The sequence below is a fragment of the Pseudophryne corroboree genome, chromosome 11, assembly GCF_028390025.1.
Source record: "Pseudophryne corroboree isolate aPseCor3 chromosome 11, aPseCor3.hap2, whole genome shotgun sequence".
Classification (NCBI taxonomy): domain Eukaryota; kingdom Metazoa; phylum Chordata; class Amphibia; order Anura; family Myobatrachidae; genus Pseudophryne; species Pseudophryne corroboree.
In genome coordinates, this window is record NC_086454.1 from 32751815 (window position 1) to 32776404 (window position 24590).

A 24590-nucleotide genomic window follows, 5' to 3' on the forward strand; every position below is an offset into this window, starting at 1 on the left:
GTTTTGACTATACTTTTATACTAGATAGTTGCCTGCACAGTCCTTTCTAGGCTTGCGATACTGACCTCGCGGGGCCGCGCATCGGGATAGCAAGGGGACTTTCACCTTGAGTTCTGCACTAACTTTCCTTACGATTTTGACTATATAGTGAAAATCTTACATATTTATCTCACCGTGTGTACACGCCTTAACATTGGCCAATGCAATTGCGATTACATCGCTGTGCCCGCAAAATAAGGGATGACACCCCTGCCTGGCACAGGTCGGCCAGCTTATCTGTTGCAGCGGCCATCCTGAAAATAAACCTGTTGGCATTCCTGATGCCATGCCCCCGCAATGCCCCGCTGCCGCCCGTGCAGATAGGGCACTGTACCTGCACTCCTCATAAAATTGTCAGTATGTGATCAGGCACATTGGCCATTACTGTGTTAGGGGAATGTAACGGAGTAAATTTTCTAAGGCGTATTTCTCTGACGTCCTAGTGGATGCTGGGAACTCCGTAAGGACCATGGGGAATAGCGGCTCCGCAGGAGACTGGGCACAAAAGTAAAGCTTTAGGACTACCTGGTGTGCACTGGCTCCTCCCCCTATGACCCTCCTCCAAGCCTCAGTTAGATTTTTGTGCCCGGCCGAGAAGGGTGCACACTAGGGGCTCTCCTAAGCTTCTTAGTGAAAGTTTAGTTTTAGGTTTTTTATTTTCAGTGAGACCTGCTGGCAACAGGCTCACTGCATCGAGGGACTAAGGGGAGAAGAAGCGAACTCACCTGCGTGCAGAGTGGATTGGGCTTCTTAGGCTACTGGACACCATTAGCTCCAGAGGGACCGAACACAGGCCCAGCCTCGGAGCTCGGTCCCAGAGCCGCGCCGCCGGCCCCCTTACAGAGCCAGAAGCAAGAAAAGGTCCGGAAAAAGCGGCGGCAGAAGACATCTGTCTTCAACAAGGTAGCGCACAGCACTGCAGCTGTGCGCCATTGTTACTCAGGCACACTTCACACTCCGGTCACTGAGGGTGCAGGGCGCTATGGGGGGGGCGCCCTGAGCAGCAATGTAAAACACCTTGGCTGGCGAAAATACATCACATATAGCCCCCAGGGCTATATGGATGAATTTTAACCTCTGCCAGATTCCACAGAAAAACGGGAGAAAAGGCCGCCGAGAAGGGGGCGGAGCCTATCTCCTCAGCACACTGGCGCCATTTTCTCTCACAGCTCCGTTGGAGGGAAGCTCCCTGGCTCTCCCCTGCAGTTACTACACTACAGAAAGGGGTTAAAAAAGAGAGGGGGGCACTAATTAGGCGCAGTATAACAATACAGCAGCTATAAGGGGAAAAACACTTATATAAGGTTATCCCTGTGTGTGTGTGTATATGTATATGTATATGTATATATATATATATATATATATATATATATATATATATATATATATATATAATATATATAGCGCTCTGGTGTGTGCTGGCATACTCTCCCTCTGTCTCCCCAAAGGGCTAGTGGGGTCCTGTCCTCTATCAGAGCATTCCCTGTGTGTGTGCTGTGTGTCGGTACGTTGTGTCGACATGTATGAGGAGGAAAATGATGTGGAGGCGGAGAAATTGCCTGTAACAGAGATGTCACCCCCTAGGGAGTCGACACCTGAGTGGATGAGCTTATGGAAGGAATATGTGACCGTGTCAGCTCTTTACAAAAGATTGATGACATGAGACAGCCGGCGACTCAGCCTGTGCCTGTCCAGGGGTCTCAAAAGCCATCAGGGGCTCTAAAACGCCCGTTACCGCAGATGGCAGATACAGACGCCGACACGGATACTGACTCCAGTGTCGACGATTAAGAGACGAATGTGACTTCCAGTAGGGCCACACGTTACATGATTGAGGCTATGGAAAATGTTTTTACACATTTCTGATAATACCAGTACCACTAAAAAGGGTATTATGTTGGGTGAGAAAAAACTGCCTGTAGTTTTTCCTGCATCTGAGGAATTAAATGAAGTGTGTGATGATGCGTGGGTTTCCCCCGATAAAAACTGTTAATTCCTAAAAAGTTATTAGCATCATACCCCTTCCCGCCAGAGGATAGGGCACGTTGGGAAACACCCCCTAGGATGAATAAAGCGCTCACACGCTTGTCTAAACAGGTGGCACTACCGTCCCCGGCTACGGCCGCCCTTAAGGAACCTGCTGACAGAAAGCAGTAAAATGTATATACACTCACACGGGTGTGATACTGCGACCAGCAATCGCCTCAGCCTGGATGTGCAGTGCTGGGGTGGCTTGGTCGGATTCCCTGACTGACAATATTGATACCCTAGATAGGGACAGTATATTACTGACTATAGAGCATTTAAAAGATGCATTTCTATATATGCGTGATGCACAGAGGGATATTTGCCGACTGGCATCAAGAGTAAGTGCGCTGTCCATTTCTGCCAGAAGAGGGTTATGGACAAGACAGTGGTCAGGTGATGCTGATTCCAAAAGGCATATGGAAGTATCGCCTTATAAAAGGGAGGAGTTATTTGGGGTAGGTCTAACAGACCTGGTGGCCACGGCAACGGCTGGGAAATCCACATTTTTACCCCAGGTAGCCTCTCAACATAAGAAGACGCCGTATTATCAGGCGCAGTCCTTTGGGCCCCATAAGGACAAGCGGGCAAAAGGCTCCTCATTTCTGCCCCGTGGCAGAGGGAGAGGAAAAAGGCTGCAGCAAACAGCCAGTTCCCAGGAACAGAAGCCCTCTCCCGTTTTCTGCCAAGTCCTCAGCATGACGCTGGGGCTTTACAAGCGGACTCAGGCACGGTGGGGGCCCGTCTCAAAAATTTCAGCGTGCAGTGGGCTCACTCACAGGTGGACCCCTGGATCCTTCAGGTGGTATCTCAAGGGTACAAATTGGAATTCGAGACGTCTCCCCTTCGCCGTTTCCTAAAGTCTGCTTTACCGACGTCTCCCTCCGACAGGGAGGCGGTATTGGAAGCCATTCACAAGCTGTATTCCCAGCAGGTGATAATCAAGGTACCCCTCCTACAACAGGGAAAGGGGTATTATTCCACGCTGTTTGTGGTACCGAAGCCGGACGGCTCGGTGAGACCTAATTTAAATCTGAAATCCTTGAACACTTACATACAAAGGTTCAAATTCAAGATGGAGTCACTCAGAGCGGTGATTGCAAACCTGGAAGAAGGGGATTATATGGTGTCTCTGGACATCAAGGATGCTTATCTCCATGTCCCAATTTACCCTTCTCACCAAGGGTACCTCAGGTTTGTGGTACAGAACTGTCACTATCAGTTTCAGACGCTGCCGTTTGGTTTGTCCACGGCACCCCGGGTCTTTACCAAAGTAATGGCCGAAATGATGATACTCCTTCGAAGGAAGGGAGTTTTAATTATCCCTTACTTGGACGATCTCCGGATAAGGGCAAGATCCATGGAACAGTTGGTAGTCGGGGTAGCACTATCTCAAGTAGTGTTGCGGCAGCACGGTTGGATTCTTAATATTCCAAAATCGCAGCTGATCCCGACGACACGTCTTCTATTCCTAAGGATGATCCTGGACACAGTCCAGAAAAAGGTGTTTCTCCAGGAGGAGAAAGCCAGGGAGTTATCCGAACTAGTCAGAAACCTCCTAAAACCAGGCCAAGTGTCAGTGCATCAGTGCACAAGGGTCCTGGGAAATAATGGTGGCTTCCTACGAAGCAATTCCATTTGGCAGATTCCACGCAAGAACTTTCCAGTGGGACCTGCTGGAAAAATGGTCCGGATCGCATCTTCAGATGCATCAGCGGATAACCCTGTCACCAAGGACAAGGGTGTCTCTTCTGTGGTGGTTGCAGAGTGCTCATCTTCTAGAGGGCGCAGATTCGGCATTCAGGACTGGGTCCTGGTGACCACGGATGCCAGCCTGCGAGGCTGGGGAGCAGTCACACAGGGAAGAAATTTCCAGGGCTTGTGGTCAAGCCTGGAGACATCACTTCACATAAATATCTTGGAGCTAAGGGCCATTTACAATGCCCTAAGCCAAGCAAGACCTCTGCTTTAAGGTCAGCCGGTGCTGATCCAGTCGAACAACATCACGGCAGTCGCCCACGTAGACAGACAGGGCGGCACAAGAAGCAGGAGGGCAATGGCAGAAGCTGCAAGGATTTTTCGCTGGGCGGAAAATCATGTGATAGCATTGTCAGCAGTGTTCATTCCGGGAGTGAACAACTGGGAAACAGACTTCCTCAGCAGAAGTCTTCCACATGATTGTAAACCGTTGGGAAAAACCAAAGGTGGACATGATGGCGTCCCGCCTAAACAAAAAATTGGACAGGTATTGCGCCAGGTCAAGGGACCCTCAGGCAATAGCTGTGGACGCTCTGGTAACGCCGTGGGTGTACCAGTCAGTGTATGTGTCCCCTCCTCTTCCTCTCTTACCAAAAGTACTGAGAATTATAAGATGGAGGGGAGTAAGAACTATACTCGTGGCTCCGGATTGGCCAAGAAGGACTTGGTACCCGGAACTTCAAGAAATGCTCACGGAGGACCCGTGGCCTCTACCTCTAAGAAGGGACCTGCTCCATCAAGGACCCTGTCTATTCCAAGACTTACCGCGGCTGCGTTTGACGGCAGGGCGGTTGAACGCCGGATCCTGAAGGAAAAAGGCATTCCGGATGAAGTCATCCCTACCCTGATCAAAGCCAGGAAGGATGTAACCGCAAAGCATTATCACCGCATTTGGCGAAAATATGTTGCGTGGTGCGAGGCCAGTAAGGCCCCGATGGAGGAATTTCAACTAGGTCGATTCCTGCATTTCCTGCAAACAGGAGTGTCTATGGGCCTAAAATTGGGGTTCATTAAGGTTCAAATTTCGGCCCTGTCAATTTCTTCCAGAAAGAACTAGCTTCAGTTCCTGAAGTTCAGACGTTTGTAAAAGGGGTACTGCATATACAGCCTCCTTTTTGTGCCTCCAGTGGCACCTTGGGATCTCAATAATGTTTTGGGGTTCCTAAAGTCACAATGGTTTGAACCACTTGAATCTGTGGAGTTAAAATATCTCACATGGAAAGTGGTCATGCTGTTGGCCCTGGCCTCGGCCAGGCGCATGTCAGAATGGGCGGCTTTATCCTGTAAAAGCCCTTATCTGATCTTCCATTCAGACAGGGCGGAATTGAGGACTCGTCCTAATTTTCTCCCTAAGGTGGTTTCAGCGTTTCATCTGAACCAACCTATTGTGGTACCTGCGGCTACTAGTGACTTGGAGGACTCCAAGTTGTTGGACATAGTCAGGGCCCTGAAAATATATGTTTCCAGGACGGCTGGAGTCAGAAAATCTGACTCACTGTTTATCCTGTATGCACCCAACAAGTTGGGTGCTCCTGCTTTTAAGCAGACTATTGCTCGTTGGATTTGTAATACAATTCAGCTTGCACATTCTGTGGCAGGCCTGCCACAGCCAAAATCTGTAAAAGCCCATTCCACAAGGAAGGTGGGCTCATCTTGGGCGGCTGCCCGAGGGGTCTCGGCTTTACAACTTTGCCGAGCAGCTACTTGGTCAGGGGCAAACACGTTTGCAATATTCTACAAATTTGATACCCTGGCTGAGAAGGACCTGGAGTTCTCTCATTCGGTGCTGCAGAGTCATCCGCACTCTCCCGCCCGTTTGGGAGCTTTGGTATAATCCCCATGGTCCTTACGGAGTTCCCAGCATCCACTAGGACGTCAGAGAAAATAAGAATTTACTTACCGATAATTCTATTTCTCGTAGTCCGTAGTGGATGCTGGGCGCCCATCCCAAGTGCGGATTGTCTGCAATACTTGTACATAGTTATTGTTACAAAAATTGGGTTATTATTGTTGTGAGCCATCTTTTCAGAGGCTCCTCTGTTATCATGCTGTTAACTGGGTTCAGATCACAGGTTGTACAGTGTGATTGGTGTGGCTGGTATGAGTCTTACCCGGGATTCAAAATCCTTCCTTATTGTGTACGCTCGTCCGGGCACAGTATCCTAACTGAGGCTTGGAGGAGGGTCATAGGGGGAGGAGCCAGTGCACACCAGGTAGTCCTAAAGCTTTACTTTTGTGCCCAGTCTCCTGCGGAGTCGCTATTCCCCATGGTCCTTACGGAGTTCCCAGCATCCACTACGGACTACGAGAAATAGAATTATCGGTAAGTAAATTCTTATTTTTCCCAATCTTCTGCCACAGGTCCGCTCCAATACCTGGCGTTTGACACTGAAGGCAGGCATGGGAACTAGACACGCCAACCAGAAGTCTGTGTAGGGAAAAGTAGGTCTTGTGAAAGAGATTAAGGAACTTCTCCTGAAACTGGCTGGGAGATAACGTTCTGTGAGCCTTTCAAAACCTTAAGCAAAGTATCCCATGAAATCATTGGGAGAGACGTGAACCAGTGTTTCATCCCTGTATAAATTGTTGAGTGATCTTCTGTAGCTCACGAGATAGCTCAGCGAGGAGAAATGGCTCCCGGTATTATAGCGGGGGAGATTGGCAGCCTCCGGTTACTTAGGATGTCCGGCAATTTCACTCTGCGCAGCCACTGGCTTCGACTGGCCAAGAAAACAGGGCAGACACATCCCCGTGTTCTGGAGCGCTTCCCCTTCGCCGCCCTGTCACCACCCACTAACACCAGCCGAATGTCAATCATACTGCAGGCCAGATATGCACATGCGCAGTGCGGCACAGATTAAACATTGTAGATTTACGTAAATATCTGATTTATGTACATGTCTGAGTCGGGCGTTTTGTCCCCACCGCGTGTAAATGACTTACAGTAGTGCTGGGTCAGTAATTATCCCACCGGCTTCCACAGGTACCGTTAGTCAGGAAACGTTTGCCATTTTCCCAAATACAACAGTAGAGATGATGTCTCTGGCCAATTTCCAGCATGATAGATTAATCCATGTTTTAGACAATTACTGCAATATAATAAAGGTACCTGGCACATGCCGGTGTCGCCTCAGTCTGTGCTTGACCCCCGGTTCTGACTGCTGTCCTGTCCCGCTCCACCCTTTGATCTGACTCCTGTTTTGTCCTGCTCCACCCTAAACTCTGATTCCTGTCCCCACTCAACCCTTTGCTCTGACTCCTGTCCCACTCCACCCTTAGATCTGACTCCTGGCTGGTCCTGCTCTACCCTTAGCTCTGATTCCTGTCCTGTACCACCCTTTGCTCTGACTCCTATCCCGCTCCACCATTTTGCTTTGACTACTGTTTCGTTCCACCTTTTTGCTTTGACTCCTGTCCCGCTCTACCCTTTTGCTCTGACTCCTGTCCCATCCCACCCTTAGATCTGACTCCTGGCTTGTCCCGCTCCACCCTTTGCTCTGACTGCTGTCCTGTCCTGCTCCAATTTTTTGCTCTGACTCCTGTCCCGCTCCACCCTTTTGCTCTGACTCCTGTCCTGTCCCGCTCCACCCTCCGCTCTGACTGCTGCTCTAGAATTGCTAGATTTTTTCAAAATTGCATGCCAAGTGATCTTTATGTCTGTTGGACACACTTGAGGATCAATGTTTGAAGCATGAAATATTTCTCTCTCTCTCTCCCCCCCCCCCCCCTTCCCCCTGTGATCCTGGCATCACCTAATGCCAATTGCAGAACAAACTGATGTCAGAACCTCCGACTCCTCTTCCAACAGTTTAGTTTATTTCCTACTGATGAGCGATTATTATGACCTGTTCCATAATTTATTAAACAAGTAAAATATTTTTTAAATAAATAAATAAATAGTAATATACATTTTCACAATAGCGTGAGAGTAAAGTTTTGTGGGATGACTGATAGGTAAGTCTGGGTTAATATGTAGTACTGCAGGGTCTTCCTCCCATCTACTGGTGCTTCCCAAACAGTCTTATAAAGCAGGCCTGGCCAACTTGTGGCTCTCCAGATGTTGTGAAACTACACATCCCAGCATACCCTGCTGCAGATTTAGCATGGCCTAAAAGTAATACTGTGTCAGGGCATGCTGGGATTTGTAGTTTCTCAACAGCTGGAGAGCCACCGGTTGGCCAGGCCTGCTATAAAGGCTTCCTAATAGCACTTCATTTTGTTTAATATAAGTTACAGTAACAAAGGCTGTTTCGGAAACGTCTGCGTGGAGAGCCCAGGGATATAGGACTACGAGAGACCTCTGATGGTTATAGATGTGTGGAATGATGTTTCCTTCTGAAGTAGAGAAACTGTAAAGAAATGTAAAGACACAGGACTGACCTAAGTAACATGGTAGATTGTATGGACCTATTGATCTTCATATCTGTCTTCCAATATTGGCTGGCCCGAGGTATGCGGCTATAGTAGAAAGTTGGCCAAACATGGGTCAGTGTGTCTACAGATTACCAAAGCGTTGTTCTGCGTGATCTATGGACATCGCAAGTGTTGAGAAGAAGAAATCTATTTAGACCGAGCAGATTTTCATTGGGCTTGCTTACAAATGAAGCCAGCCGATGAACAGTGTATACTATGCCCAGTTGTGATCAATTAGCAAACGCCCTTATAACACCCTCCGTGATTGTGCAGAGACAAAAATTGTGGATCCTAGGGACCCATTAATAAAAAAATAAAAAAATGGGGTTCTACTTCATTGTTTCTGTGTCCACACATAATTTATTGTTAAATCTATTATATAGCCATCAGACCTCTCCATGTGCCCCTTAATTGTACCCGACCTCTCCACGTGTCCTTTAAGGTCCCTCAGATCACCCATTGTACCCCTTAAATGCCTGTCTGTTCCTCCACATGCCCTCAGACGTCGCCATATGTTCCTCAAATCACTGACGCATGCCATCACATCACCCCATGTTAGTAATATTGCCCTCAGACCTTGCCCCTTACACAACATCAGTTTCTCTAGTGCTGCTAGTAGGTGACGGCATACAGTGGAAGTTGTACAGTCTGTAATTGTTGCTGGGTGTGTGTGTAGTGTGGTTATTACACAGCTTAGTACATAATTACGGATATACAGTACCCCTGACAGCAGCGGTGCCATACAGTGGCGCTCTGTGTTTAGTGCACAGAGCCATATACTGCCCTGACTCTTATGACCACTGACAGCGGACACACACACACACACACACACACACATTACATTGTGCCCACCTACCCACTGTCTACACTGAGTAATGTACGTCTCCCTGCGTGCATATAGGAACTATGCCTCTTTCCCATTCCTGACCCATATATTGGCACCTTCATCCTGTACCACCCCCAGCCACCGCTGTGTAATGCTTCGGTTTGCCACCTGTGTGGTCACACTGTACTCCTGCCATACGGACCCACGTATCTGTCTGATATTTACTGCTAAACTGGTCATGTAATGGTGGTGCATGGGTTAAAGCATTCTCTTCCTGTATCCCACTGGTCACTTGATTTGTGACCCTATAAATATGTGTATTCTGTGAGGGCAAATCATTGTCAACTACATCACTCCTAAGGGAGCGTTAAATCAAATCCGTGTTTATCCTGGAACAATCCCTTCCCTTCCTCAGAATGCGTACATGTACATTCTGCCGTGTCCTTATCTTAAGACCTAGTATATAGAACGGTCTGGGTCATCTAAAGCTGCCTAATGGTTGACAAACAACACGGAACCATCATTTATACAGTTAGAGCTTCCAGTATCGCTATGCTTTATGTGACATCCGTGTTGGACTGGGGACATGAAGGGCCCACCGGGGAAATGCATTGGTAGGGGCCCAGGTTTAGGGGTGTGACCAGTTGCCACAGTGGCTTGGCTAACCATTAGAGAGTGCATGGTCTTGGCCCCTGGGTAAATATATATACTGTAGTAAATACCGCTAGTACAGAAATAACGTATGCACTGTAGAAAATACACCACAGTCCTGTGCAGTATACATTAGGTTCTGCGACGACAGGACCACAAACATTAGGGCCAATTAACCAGAATTAAACAAGGTAAGAACACAAAAACTCCACACATATCTCCACATGGCTGAAAATGAGCTCCGCTGTCTTGTGCTGCTAGGCAGACATCCCAACTCTCGTTGTTCCATGTTATGAAGTCTTGAAAATGTTATATTTAGCTTGTAGTGCCCAGTGCCCAATGTTACAGCTTGTTAGGTGAAAACCACCATTACTCCCCAATAACCTCTCTGTAAATTGTGGGAATCCTTATTAGACCTGTCTGAAGATTCCCACCATCAACTGCACCAACTTTGTTGCCCTGGAGCTAGTAAGGAGAGAAAAATATTTGAGTCTACATCAGCGCACAGAATTCCTTAATTCTGTCGGGAGCTGCCGTCACGTATCCGACCTCTCTTAGAAACTGTAAACAGTGGAAGTGCTGCTCCTATACGTAATGACAATCTCTGCTGTTCTATGTTCTCTTTGCTTTTATTCCAGAATAGCATCCTACTGTAGGTTTCTGTTCTTACTTTTCTGCTGCCTTGTGTGCATTTTAGTACCGTACAGGTGGATTCTCCCATATCCAAAATTCCAAAATACGGAATATTCCGAAATATAAGAATTTTTTGAGCGCGATCGAGATATTGACGACTTTTGCTTTCTGCACAAAATTATAAAAAATACTGTATAAAATTACCTTCAGGCTGTGTGTGTATATAACATAACTGCATTCTATGGGCGTGATTGCAAAAAAGTACCGTTTGAGTGTCACAATGGGTCACTTTGAGCATTGCAGCTTGCCAGACGTGCAAATGCTAGCAGCCATTGTGCCTGAACAGAGGTAAACTTGAATAGCTCCATTGTTCTGGTGGGTGCCAGCGGACAAAACATTTGAATTCCGCCCTGTGGGGGTCATTCCGAGTTGATCGCTAGCTGCCGTTGTTCGCAGCGCAGCGATCAAGCTAAGAATTGTCATTTCTGCGCATGCGTATGCACCGCATTGCGCATGTGCGACATACGGGTACAAAGGCCTTTGTGGTTTTGCACAGGTTCTAGCGACGTTTTCATTTGCACTGGCGGCCGCAAGAAGATTGACAAGAAAGGGGCGTTTCTGGGTGGTAACTGACCGTTTTCAGGGAGTGCTTAGAAAAACGCAGGCGTGCCAGGGAAAACGCAGGCGTGGCTGGGCGAACGCTGGGCGGATGTGTGACGTCAAAAGCCAACCCTCCAACGTTAGAATCAACGCACACAAAGAGTAACTACAGGGCTGGTCTTGTTTTGCACAAAATGTTTTTGCAGGCGCTGTGCTGCAGAAGCCTTCGCATTTCTGCAAAGCGAAAATACACTCCCCAGTGGGCGGCGACAATGCATTCGCATGGCTGCTAAAAACTACTAGCGAGCGATCAACTCGGAATGACCACCTATGTCTAGATTTGGGTCCCATCCCCAAGACATCTCATGGGATACAAATATTCCGAACTACGGAAACATCTTATATCCAAAATACTCCTGGTCCCATGCAATTTTAATATGGGAGACTCGACCTGTATTTACAATGCTGTGACTTTGACCGCTGGATTTAAAGGACAAAAATAAAACCTGCAAAACAGTCCTGATTAATTATTGTTGCTCTTTTTAATGAAGCGATCAAAGTCACAAACAGGCATTGCTTTGGAAAGACTTTTATTTTTATTTTTAGTAAATATACTCCTAGGTGTTGAAAGACCTTTTAAAATCCTTTTAAATATGATATTCAGATGTTAATAGCCAGGAAAGCCTTTCTCTGTCACTAAACTGCTATTTAATAAATCTCCAGTTTTGAAAAGCTGGTGGAAATGTATCCGTGTATGTGTGAATAATATTTAATAAATGGCGAGAATGTGATGCCCAGTTGTCCATACAGAAGAGTGGAGGCTGCCAATTGAAACAAGTCACATCATTGGTTCCTGGTGAATTGATCTGCTGAATTCTGGACCCAAACAAATGGCTGCGCTTACTGTGCCTGATTCAGACGTGGACGGAGTTTGCGCAGCTGCTGCTTCCCTGGGAGCAAATGATCACAAACATGCTTGAAAGTCGATACAACTACTCCGTATCAGGCCCGTTCAACGAAATTCAATTCTCCCCCGCACACGTTTGTACCCGCCGGCTGATATTCAATGGTTTCTGCTGACGGGTGCGATAACATCACTTCAGCTTGCTACCCCTGCGGGTGGTGAGCTGAAATATGCAAAAAGAGATCCGCTTGGGCAATCAAACGTGACTTTCGCGTTTAGTTTAGACAAAACTGTACTGCTATGGGTGCGATATGCGCAAGTACTGGGATCTATTGAATATCGCCCCGTGATCCCCTGTCACTAGACGGGAGATTGGGCGCGATTCTAACAATTGAACATCGCCCATTGTGTCCCATCTCGGGTCTACAGCACCTTCATTGTGGTGTCGCAGAGGCGATGAGTTCGGCCAACCAAGGCTGTATTTGGTGCAAAAGGTGTACAGTGTGAGTAAAGGCGTCTTGTTTTTGTTTTCCCTGTCTATGAATGTGACCTCTCCTGGGCAAGTTAAAGATTAGCCTATACAGTGAGCCAAGGGACAGCAATCCTCACACACAACGTTCTTGTGATTTCTGTATTATTTGGCAGCCTTTCAGCACGAGGCAGTCATTTTCTGTCGAGCCCTTAACACAACTGCTGAAATGAAATTGATCGCTATGGCAGAAATAAGAGCAGTGTAGCTCAGCGCAGTCTTTAGTACTGGCTGTAACACACTGCATATAATTACCAATAGGTCCTGCTACTCCTAGATTTAATTTACTCAGTTTACACCTTATTCCTTTGGCATCTCCTGTCCAATGCCAGAGGCAAAGTATGCAAATGAGGTGACAATGACACGCCCCCACAGCTAGTTATTGGGTGGCTGCACGAGTGCATGTCTCTGTATGCCAATGAGGTCAAATTGGCTAAAAAAAAAAAAAAAAAAAAAAAAAATAGAGAAGGGACAAGCGCCTGATAGGGTAATACCTTTGAATCAGTAGAATATATGTCGGTATGCGTACCGAGTGTATACAGTACTTGCATCAGGTGCGTGCCTTTGGTATTTTGGGTATGGTTGCACCAAATCTCCCAGATATGTAGCTTAACCGTTTCCATATAGTTCTCCAGTGCCCGGGTTATGACCATATGTTCTGCGCTCGCCGTAACAACTTCCAAATGCAAATGCCAAACCTGGAATCCGCTCCAAACCTGTTCCCTGCTTCATTGATAAAGGAACAACCAGGGAATAACAAGCACCTGTCCATGAAGCGGCTTTTGGTCCCTTGAAGAAGAGGTGTCTAATTATTAAACACATGTAATTCCTAAACCCTTCCTCCCATTCGGATGTGAATAGCCTCAAATAAAAGCTGATAGTCTGCACTTTAAAGCCATATTCTTTAGGATTCGGGACATTTCTTGTGTTATAGACAGTTCGCCCTATAAACCTCTTTGCTGACCATGTACTTCTCACACTGACTCAGCCGTTGATCTCCGTCCTGAATCTTTCATGAACGGTCAGTTTATGGGCAGTTCCTCATCTGCTACTTTTATACCTTCAGATCTGTCACTTTGTCTGCTTCTCTCTCCCACATATTATAGGTTATAGGGCGGATTTGGTTTATCTGCAAAATGGAATATTTAACAAGCTCCGAAACAACCCAGTGGAGAAGTTTCATGCAGTTTGGTCTCCTTGGTCTAGGCTTCATAATGCGACCCTTCCTGGAATCAATGCCTATTTCCCTATAGAGTGAAAGTTGGCGAGCAGGCCCTCCTACCTCTATGACTGTTTGTTATTATCCGGTTTGTTCTATTTCTGTTGTTTCCAATAGTAAAGCGCAATGGAATTTGCTGCACTATATAAGAAATTGTACATAAATAAACAAACAAAGCTATTACTATTATATACCCTCTATTTGCATCCCTTCCCATGTCTGTTCTTGTTACTGATGCTCTATATTCTACCCCCTCTCCTTCCTCTTTATCTCATTCTCTCCTCTACTTTCCTTTCTGCCTCTTCTCTCCCTAGGCTTGCTCTCACCCCCATTCTATGACCTTATCCACATGTATGTTCTTCTGTACTTTTTAACTACCCCTTCTGCCCCCCCCCTCCCCCCCCCCCCCCCAATCTACTACTACTACTACTACTACTTTTTATCTTTCTCTGACGTCCTAGTGGATGCTGGGAACTCCGTAAGGACCATGGGGAATAGCGGCTCCGCAGGAGACTGGGCACATCTAAAGAAAGCTTTAGGACTATCTGGTGTGCACTGGCTCCTCCCCCTATGACCCTCCTCCAAGCCTCAGTTAGATTTTTGTGCCCGACCGAGCAGGGTGCAATCTAGGGGGCTCTCCTGAGCTTCTTAGATAAAAGTTAGTTTTAGGTTTTTTATTTTCAGTGAGACCTGCTGGCAACAGGCTCACTGCATCGAGGGACTAAGGGGAGAAGAAGCGAACCTGCCTGCTTGCAGCCAGCTTGGGCTTCTTAGGCTACTGGACACCATTAGCTCCAGAGGGATCGAACACAGGCCCAGCCTCGGAGTCCGGTCCCAGAGCCGCGCCGCCGGCCCCCTTACAGAGCCAGAAGCAAGAAGAGGTCCGGAAAATCGGCGGCAGAAGACATCAGTCTTCATCAAGGTAGCGCACAGCACTGCAGCTGTGCGCCATTGCTCCTCATGCACACCTCACACTGCGGTCACTGATGGGTGCAGGGCGCTGGGGGGGGGCCCTCAGCAGCAATATTAACACCTTGGCTGGCAAAAATACATCACATATAACCCCCAGGGCTATATGGATGTACATTAACCCCTGCCAGAATCCATAAAAATGCGGGAGAAAAGTCAGCGAAAAAGGGGCGGGGCTATCTCCTTCAGCACACTGGCGCCATTTTTCCCTCACAGCTCCGTTGGAGGGAAGCTCCCTGGCTCTCCCCTGCAGTTAATACACTACAGAAAGGGTTAAAAAGAGAGGGGGGGGGCACAATTTAGGCGCAGTATACAATATATATGCAGCTATAAGGGAAAACACTTTTTTATAGGTGCTATCCCTGTGATATATAGCGCCCTGGTGTGTGCTGGCATACTCTCCCTCTGTCTCCCCAAAGGGCTTTGTGAGGTCCTGTCCTCTATCAGAGCATTCCCTGTGTGTGTGCTGTGTGTCGGTACGGCTGTGTCGACAGGTATGTGGAGGATAATGAGGTGGAGGCGGAGCGAATGCCTGTAAATATGTTGTCACCCCCTGCGGGGTCGACACCGGTGTGGTTGAACTTATGGAAGGATTACGTGAAAGTGTCAACTCCTTACATAAAAGGTCGACGACACGGAACAGCCGGCTACTCAGCTTGTGCCTGTTCCAGCGTCTCAAATGTCATGGGGGGCTCTAAAATCGCCCGCTACCTCAGATAACAGACACAGATGTCGACACGGATACTGACTCCAGTGTCGACATCGATGAGACTGGTGTACCCTCCAAATAGGTCCACCCGTTACAGGATTGAGGCAATGAAAAATGTATTACACATTTATGATTATACCCCAGGTACCACATAAAAGGGTATTGTGTTTGGTGAGAGAAAACTATTAGTAGTTTTTCCTGCATCTGAGAAATTAAATGAGGTGTGTGAGGAAGAGTGGTCTTCCCCGGGTAAGAAATTGATAATTTCTACAACGGTTATTGGCAGCGTACCTTTTCCCGCCAGAGGATAGGTCACGCGGGGAAACACCCCATAGGGTAGATACAGCGCTTACACGCTTATCAGAAAAGGTGGCACTACCGTCTCCGGGTACGGCCGCCCTGAAGGAACCTGCTGATAGAAAGCAGGAGGTTACCCTATAAGATATGGTCACACACTAGGGCATTATATTGCGACCAGCCGTTGCTTCGGCATGGATGTGTAGTGCTCCCGCTGCGTGGTCAGTTTCCCTGTCGGAAAATAACTAATGATAGGGACAATATTTTGCTGAAAATAGAGCATATAAAAGACGTGGTCTTATACATGCGTGATGCACAGAGGGATATTTGCCGGCTGGCATCAAAAATAAGCGCTAGGTCCATTGCCGCCAGACGGGGGTTATGGACTTGGCAATGGTCAGGCGATGCCGACTCGAATCGGCACATGGAAGTTGCCCTATAAGGGGGTGAAACTGTTTGGGGATAGTTTTTCAGACCTCGTTTCCACAGCTACTGCTGGGAAATTGATTTTTTTGCCACAGGCTACCCCACAACAAAAGAAAGCACCGTATCATCAAGTACAGTCCTTTCGGCCCCAGAAAAGCAAGAGGGCTAGAGGCTCATCCTTTCTGCCGAGAGGCAAAGGTAGAGGAAAAAGCTGCAACACACAGCTAGTTCCCAAGAGCAGAAGTCCTCCCTGCGTCCGGTAGGTCCACAGCATGGTGCTGGGGCTGCTCAGGCGGACCCGGGTACGGTGGGGGCCCGTCTCAGATATTTCAGCGGACAGTGGGCTCTCTCACATGGATCCCTGGGTCCTTCAAGTAGTATCTCAGGGGTACAGGCTGGAGTTCGAGATGTTCTTCCCCCCGCCGTTTCCTAAAATCTGCCTTACCGGCACCTCCCTCTGCCAGGGAGACAGTGTTGGTGGATATTCAACACTATAATCACAACAAGTGATTGTCAAGGTGCCCCTCCTTCAGCAAGGAAGGGGTTACTATTCCACAGTGGTTGTGGTACCGCAACGGTTCGGTGAGACCCATCTTGAAATTAAAATACTTGAACTTTTATATCAGAAGATTCAAGTTCAAGATGGAATCGCTCAGGGCGGTTATTACGAGCCTGGACGAGGGGGATTACAGGGTCTCCCTGGACATCAAGGATGCGTACCTGCATGTCCCCATTTACCCCCCTCACCAGGAGTACCTCAGATATGTGGTACAGGACTGTCACTATCCGTTCCAGACGCGGCCGTTGGAGTTGTCCACGGCACCGAAGGTCTTTACCTAGGTAATGGCCGAAGTGATGATACTCCTTCGCAAGAAGGAAGTTTTTATTATCCCGTACTTGGACGATCTCCTGATAAAGGCGAGGTCCAAAGAACAGTTGGTAGTGGGGGTAGCACTCTCTCAGGAAGTGCTACAACAGCACGACTGGATTCTCAATATTCCAAAGTCACAGCTGGTCCCGACGACACGTCTTCTGTTCCTGGGAATGTTTCTGAACGCAGACCAGAAAAGAGTGTTTCTTCCAGTGGAAAAAGCCGAGGAGTTGTCATCTCTAGTCAGAGACATCCTAAAACCAGGACAGGTGTCGGTACATCAATGCACACGAGTCCTGGGAAAAATGGTAGCTTCGTACGAAGCATAATTCCATTCGGAAGACTCCGCGCAAGGACGTTCCAGTGGGACCTGTGGGACTAATGGTCCGGGTCCCATCTACAGATACAACAGCGGATAACCCTGTCAGCAAGAAACAGGGTGTCGCTGCTGTGGTGGCTGCAGAGGGCTCATCTACTAGAGGGCCGCAGATTCGGAATACAGGACTGGGTCCTGGTGACCACGGATGCCAGCCTTCGGGGCTGGGGTGCAGTCACACAGGGAAGAAATTTCCAAGGAGATTTCGCTTCACATAAATATTCTGCAGCTAAGGGCCATTTACAATGCCCTAAGCCAAGCAAGGCCCCTGCTTCAGAACCAGCCGGTACTGATCCAATCAGACGACATCACGGCGGTCGCCCATGTAAACAGACAGGGCGGCACAAGAAGCAGGATGGCGATGGCAGAAGCCACAAGGATTCTCCGATGGGCGACCTACACCCAGGAGAATGGGGACTTCATCCAGAAGTTTTCCAAATGCGGGTAAACCGTTGGGAATGACCACGGGTGGACATGATGGCGTCCCGCCTCAACAAGAAGTTGAAAAGATATTGCGCCAGGTCAAGGGACCCTCAGGCGAACGCTGGGGACGCTCTAGTGACACCGTGGGTGTACCAGTCGGTTTATGTGTCTCCTCCTCTACCTCTCATACCCAAGGTACTGAGAATAATAAGAAGGCGAGGAGTGAAAACCATACTCGGGGTTCCGGATTGGCCATGAAGAGCTTGGTACCCGGAACTTCAAGAGATGCTGGCAGAGGACCCTTGGCCTCTGCCGCTCAGACAAGACCTGCTGCAGCAGGGACCCTGTCTGTTCCAAGACTTACCGCGGCTGCGTTTGACGGCATGGCGGTAGAACACCGGATCCTAAAGTAAAAGGGTATTCCGAAGGAAGTCATCCCTACCCTGAGCATAGCCAGGAAGGATGTCACCGCAAGACATTATCGCCGCGTTTGGCGAAAATTTGTTGCTTGGTGGGAGGCCATGAAGGCCCCGACGGAGGAATTTCAACTATGTCGATTCCTGCACTTCCTGCAAGCAGGGGTGACGTTTGGGCCTCAAATTGGGGTCCATCAAGGTCCAGATTTCGGCTCTGTCGATTTTCTTCCAGAAAGAACTGGCTTCACTGCCTGAAGTTCAGACTTTGGTTAAAGGAGTACTACATATTCAGCCTCCTTTTGTGCCTCCTGTGGCACTTTTTTGGATCTCAACGTGGTGTTGGATTTCCTAAAGTCGCATTGGTTGAGCCACTTAAAACCATGGAGCTAAAGTATCTCGCGTGGAAAGTGGTCATGCTGTTGGCCTTGGCCTTGGCCAGGCGTGTGTCAGAATTGGCGGCTTTGTCATGTAAAAGGCCTTATCTGATTTTCTATATGGATAGGGCAGAGTTGAGGACTCGTCCTCAGTTTCTCCCGAAGGTGGTCTCAGGTTTTCACTTGAACCAACCTATTGTGGTGCCTGCGGCTACTGGGGACTTGGAGGATTCCAAGTTGCTGGACGTTGTCAGGGCCGTGAAAATTTTATTTTTCCAGGACGGCTGGAGTCAGGAAAACTGACTCGCTGTTTATCCTGATGGCACCCAACAAGCTGGGTGCTCCTGCTTCTAAGCAGTCTATTGCGCGCTGGATTTGTAGCACTATTCAGCTGGCGCATTCTGCGGTAGGATTACCGCAGCCTAAATCAGTAAAAGCCCATTCCACAAGAACGGTGGGCTCGTCCTGGGCGGCTGCCCGAGGGGTCTCGGCTTTACAACTTTGCCGAGCAGCTACTTGGTCAGGGGCAAACACGTTTGCAAAATTCTACGAATTTGATACCCTGGCTGAGGAGGACCTGGAGTTCTCTCATTCGGTGCTGCAGTGTCATCCGCACTCTCCCGCCCGTTTGGGAGCTTTGGTATAATCCCCATGGTCCTTACGGAGTTCCCAGCATCCACTAGGACGTCAGAGAAAATAAGAATTTACTTACCGATAATTCTATTTCTCGTAGTCCGTAGTGGATGCTGGGCGCCCATCCCAAGTGCGGATTGTCTGCAATACTTGTACATAGTTATTGTTAACTAATCGGGTTCTTGTTGTGAGCCATCTATTCAGAGGCTCCTCTGTTATCATGCTGTTAACTGGGTTTCATATCACAAGTTGTACGGTGTGATTGGTGTGGCTGGTATGAGTCTTACCCGGGATTCAAAATCCTTCCTTATTGTGTACGCTCGTCCGGGCACAGTATCCTAACTGAGGCTTGGAGGAGGGTCATAGGGGGAGGAGCCAGTGCACACCAGATAGTCCTAAAGCTTTCTTTAGATGTGCCCAGTCTCCTGCGGAGCCGCTATTCCCCATGGTCCTTACGGAGTTCCCAGCATCCACTACGGACTACGAGAAATAGAATTATCGGTAAGTAAATTCTTATTCCCCCCCCCACTCCCCCTCCTTCTGTCCTCCGATTCACACCATTCCTCTTTTAGTCTTTTATATGTCCTCACTCCGGCCCCTCTGCACCTAATTTGACTACTAGACTGTCCGTTTCATGTATAAAGTACTTCAATCCTCCTTCTATACCTTTCTCACGGCCCTCCTCTTGACTACCATTTTATATATATATAAAATGTGTGTGTGTGTGTGTGTGTATATATACCCGTCGTTGGGATGAGGATGGTAAATTAGAATTATAGTTCGTTAATTTTCGTTGGTTGGAGATCTAGTATATAGGCATATCTTGCTTCCCTGTCGCACTTTGTGTAGTGGCCGGACCCCTTTTTGGTCCCCCAAGGGACCCTGGTATTCCCACTATACAACTATCAGTCTGTGGCTTCCTGCTGCCTCCATTCCCCTCCTCACATCATGTCACTGCCCCTATCACATGCAGCCCTGTCCTCACTAACACATCACTCATCTCCTGATATACTCTGTGCTGCTGGGGAGCCTGCTCCTCCCACTATATAACTCTCAGTATGTGTCTTCCTGCTGCCTCCATTCCCCTCCTCACATCATGTCACTGCCCCTGTCACATGCAGCCGTCCTCACTGACACATCACTCATCTCCTGATATACTCTGTGCTGCTGGGGACCCTGCTCCTCCCACTATATAACTCTCAGTCTGTGGCTTCCTGCTGCCTCCATTCCCCTCCTCACATGTCACTGCCCCTGTCACATGCAGCCCTGTCCTCACTGACACATCACTCATCTCCTGATATACTCTGTACTGCTGGGGACCCTGCTCCTCCCACTATATAACTCTCAGTCTGTGGCTTCCTGCTGCCTCCATTCTCCTCCTCACATCATGTCACTGCCCCTATCACATGCAGCCCTGTCCTCACTCATCCATCACTCACCTCCTGATATACTCTGTGCTGCTGGGGACCCTGCTCCTCCCACTATATAACTCTCAGTGTGTGGGTTTGTGCTACCTGCATTCCCCCCCTCACATCATGTCACTGCCCCTGTCACATGCAGCCCTGTCCTCACTGACATATCATGCATGTCCTCATATAGTCTGCGCTGCTGTTCCACCCCTAGGGGTGCTAGTGGTGTGTTACCCCCACAGTGTTTGTTTCCAGAGTGTAAGTCATATGTGTACCAAGTTTGTTGTAACTTGCTGCAGGCATTCCAGAGTTATGCTGTCTGCTGAAATACTCAGTGCTGCTGCCTCGCCCCTAGGGGTGCTAGGGATTTCAAACTGATGTAGTTGCCTCCGCCGTGTTTTAATACGCTCGTATGTAAAATCTCATGATCTTCGCTTATAAGCTGTGGATTTGTATCGAAATACGGCGACACGTGCTGCTAATTATTCCTCAACAAATCATTCATGTTTTTATGGTTGTTTAATACAATGGTTAATTGCTAATGTGCTGCTGAGTAAGCAGGTGTGTGTGTAGACGCTACAGGTAGCAGATAGGATGCTGATGCGGAAGCAGACGGGCTTTCCTAAACCAAGGAAGAGAGGGTGGAGGTGGACACTTCCGGTCACTGCTGCGCTCCACCTGCAGCATCCTTACACAACATCCTGGCGCACCATAGTATGCAGCCAAAAGGCTGGACGCTGGGAAGACGCCGGCGCTCCTGCCTTTCAGCGCAATGAGTGTGACCTGCTCAGTGCACGGTTGCTCACGTGCATGCTTGGCTTACAATGTATAGAAATATATACACTCTGTATACAAAAAAGTCTCTTGAGAAAAATGCAAATCTATGAAACGGCTTATTCAGTAGGAGGTATACTAAGGCTTGTGTTTTATGCAGGTGGACCAACGTTACAATAACATTTTCACCATCTAAATGAGCATTTATTACAAGTGTGTAAAATACTATTGTGGTACAGCATACATGCATTATTCCTGGTTCTCTTTCCCTGCAAATGGCGTTGTATCTGTGCTTATTGCCAGCGGGATCCCGGCAACGTGCAGGCGTAAGGAGAGGATAACCGCCTGGTACCGGCTGCAGTTATATACAGTGAAAGCGCCAGTGCCACTGCCTGCAGACTCGGTGGGTGTTGTGAATGAAGTGAGAGTTGATTGTTTCATGGTTCCTGTGTATGGGAATCGCCTGCCTCCAGATGACATGTTGTGCAGCTGTCGTGCAGTATACACCTCTGTGACGGAACACGTGCTCTACAGGAGAAAGTTACTGACACACTTCTGGAACTTGTACACGGCTCATTTGATGAGCACTTTTCCGATAGAAGAATTTGCTGTCTGGTCTAATTGTTCCCATGATTTTTCTAGATCTAGTAAATTAATTTGCTTATTTTTTGATTAACTGCACTTTATGTAGTTTCTTCTGATGACACAGTGGGGTGTAGTATGTGATGCCGGCGGTCAGGCTCCCGGCGGCCAGCATACCGGCGCCAGAATCCCGATCGCCGGCATACCGACAGCTGGGCGAGCGCAAATGAGCCCCTTGCATGCTCGCCACGCTGTGGGCACGATGGCGCGCCACGCTATCTATTCTCCCTCCAGGAGGGTCGTGGACCCCCAAGAGGTAGAAAAGATGTCTGTATGCAAGCGATCGGGATTCCGGCGCCGGCAACCTGAAGACCACCCGACACAGTGCCCTGTGTTATCCAACCTAAGTTATTTTATTCTACGTTAAATCAGACATTACATTATATATTATGAATGTAATTATTCAGTGTATAATCTTCCTTCAGGTGTAGTTACTGTGTGGTCACTTTGTGGGTTCTTTTACTTGGTCATTACTGTGGGTTACCTTTTGTGGTTACTGTGGGTTACCCTTTGTGGTTACTGGTTGCTGTTGGCTACCCTTTGTGGTTGCTGTGGGTTACCCTTTGTGGTTACTGTGGGTTACCTTTTGTGGTTACTGTTGGCTACCCTTTGTGGTTACTGTGGGTTACCCTTTGTGGTTGCTGTGGGTTACCCTTTGTGGTTACTGTGGGTTACCCTTTGTGGTTACTGTGGGTTACCCTTTGTGGTTACTGTGGGTTACTCAGTCATTTCTTTGTGTTACCCTTTGTGGCTACCGTGTTGTTATTCTTGCTTACAACTTCTGACGTGCATTTTATATTTACAGGCTCTGGTGAAGGATTTGGCAAAATCATACAAAGATTTCCGCTGACTGATTGGAGTGAGACGCCGTTCCCACAAGGCATAGAACTGGTACGTGTAATATTATATTATCACCTTTATATGTAATAGGAAAAGTGTTTTCTATTTAGCTTTTTAAATAAAAGTGACTGGACTTATCTGCAACATAGTGGTGTACTGGAGCCTGGATCTTGTGATTTCCTACAGGAGAATCCCAGCCACTGTACTGCCACAGGTAGGACTGCAATGGCCAAACGCCGGAGTGGTTCCTGCCATCTGTAATTCTGGTAGATGTAAAGTGCAAGGTGTTGATAAAGCTGATTGGATGACTGCTCCTCCAGCGACTACCCAATCCTGTGCGTCTTTCACCTTCTGCCTCCCAGGAAGTCGTTCCCATTGCAGATCCCAACTGTGGTAACTCTAGAACTGTCCCTAGGCTTGGAAACTTTGCAGTGGTGAGACGGGAATGTTATTGGGAAATGTGCCCCAAGGGGGGTGTTCTCCTTTGAATTGAACCTTGTAAACACACGATTCAAGTAACTTTGAGAAACATTAAATAATAGAGTTTGGTTTACTGTGATTTTTAAAAAAAAACTTTCTTTATGAATCATTTTCTTGGATTGCATTGTGCTTGTTTGTTGGCCATTTTTTTTTAACTTGGAATAGAATTTGGAAGAACGTCAAATGACATTAAATCTCCAGCACGTGTTTGCTGAAGTTTGGCCATTGCATTCCACTTGGAGACGATAAATTGAAGCAGCGTACAGCGCCCAGGATCCCTTTTTTTTTTTTTTTTTTTTTTTTAAAGGGACCCAATGTATGTAATTATAAACCCATCCGCACCCATCCTGAAAGAGGAGTAGCATTTTTTTTTCTAACTAGACTAATGTTTTGTTGCTGTGTTATCAATAGGGTAACTCAATAAAGGTACTCATTCATTACAGTTTAGTCTTGTTATCCAGTGGTCTGTCCATTATCACCCTGTTCTCACATTGTACAGTGCCACCTACCGCTGATTTTTTGCACTAAGGGGGTGATTCCGAGTTGTTCGCTCGCTAGCAGATTTTAGCAGCATTGCACACGCTAGGCCGCCGCCCTCTGGGAGTGTATCTTGGCTTAGCAGAAGTGCAAACAAAAGATTAGCAGAATTGCGAATAGAAAATTCTTAGCAGTTTCTGAGTAGCTCCAGACCTACTCACAGATTGCGATCAACTCAGGCCGTTTCGTTCCTGGTTTGACGTCACAAACACGCCCTGCGTTCGGCCAGCCACTCCCCCGTTTCTCCAGACACTCCCGCGTTTTATGCTGGCACGCCTGCGTTTTTCTGCGCACTCCCAGAAAACGGTCAGTTTCCGCCCAGAAACACCCACTTCCTGTCAGTCACACTCCGATCACTTCAACTATGAAAATTCTTCGTTCGGACGTGAGTAAATCTACTAAGTTTTGCGCACCATGTGCATGCACATTTTTGCCTTAATCGCTCCGTTGCGAAAATCGGCAACGAGCGAACAATTCGGAATGACCCCCTAAATTCCCCCCTTATGCCCCCATGTGCTAATGCAGTGTTTCCCAACCACGGTCCTCAAGGCACACTAAGACCTGGTTTTAGCGATATCCAGGCTTGGACACAGGTGACTTAATTAGTACCTCAGTTATTTTGATTTAACCATCTGTGCTGCAGCCTGGATATCACTAAAACCTGCACTGTTGGTGTGTCTTGAGGACCGCGGTTGGGAATGACTGTGCTAATGGATCTTCCTACCAAAATTGGTGCACAAGCTGCAGACTGATCTAAATAGAAGTGTGGTATAGTTGGGTTACGTTTAGCAATACATTACATCTCTGTGTTGCAATA

General features: G+C 47.8%; 1 protein-coding gene across 5 annotated transcripts in view; it reads left to right on the plus strand.

The window, feature by feature from the left end:
- Positions 1–24590, plus strand: part of SBF2 (SET binding factor 2) — a 585530-nt gene that overhangs the window by 116950 nt on the left and 443990 nt on the right. For all 5 annotated transcript variants that reach the window (XM_063946447.1, XM_063946443.1, XM_063946444.1 and 2 more), the window contains exon 2: positions 22722–22807. In XM_063946447.1, coding sequence (XP_063802517.1) covers positions 22722–22807 — 86 coding nt within the window. The remainder of the gene's footprint in view (positions 1–22721; positions 22808–24590) is intronic.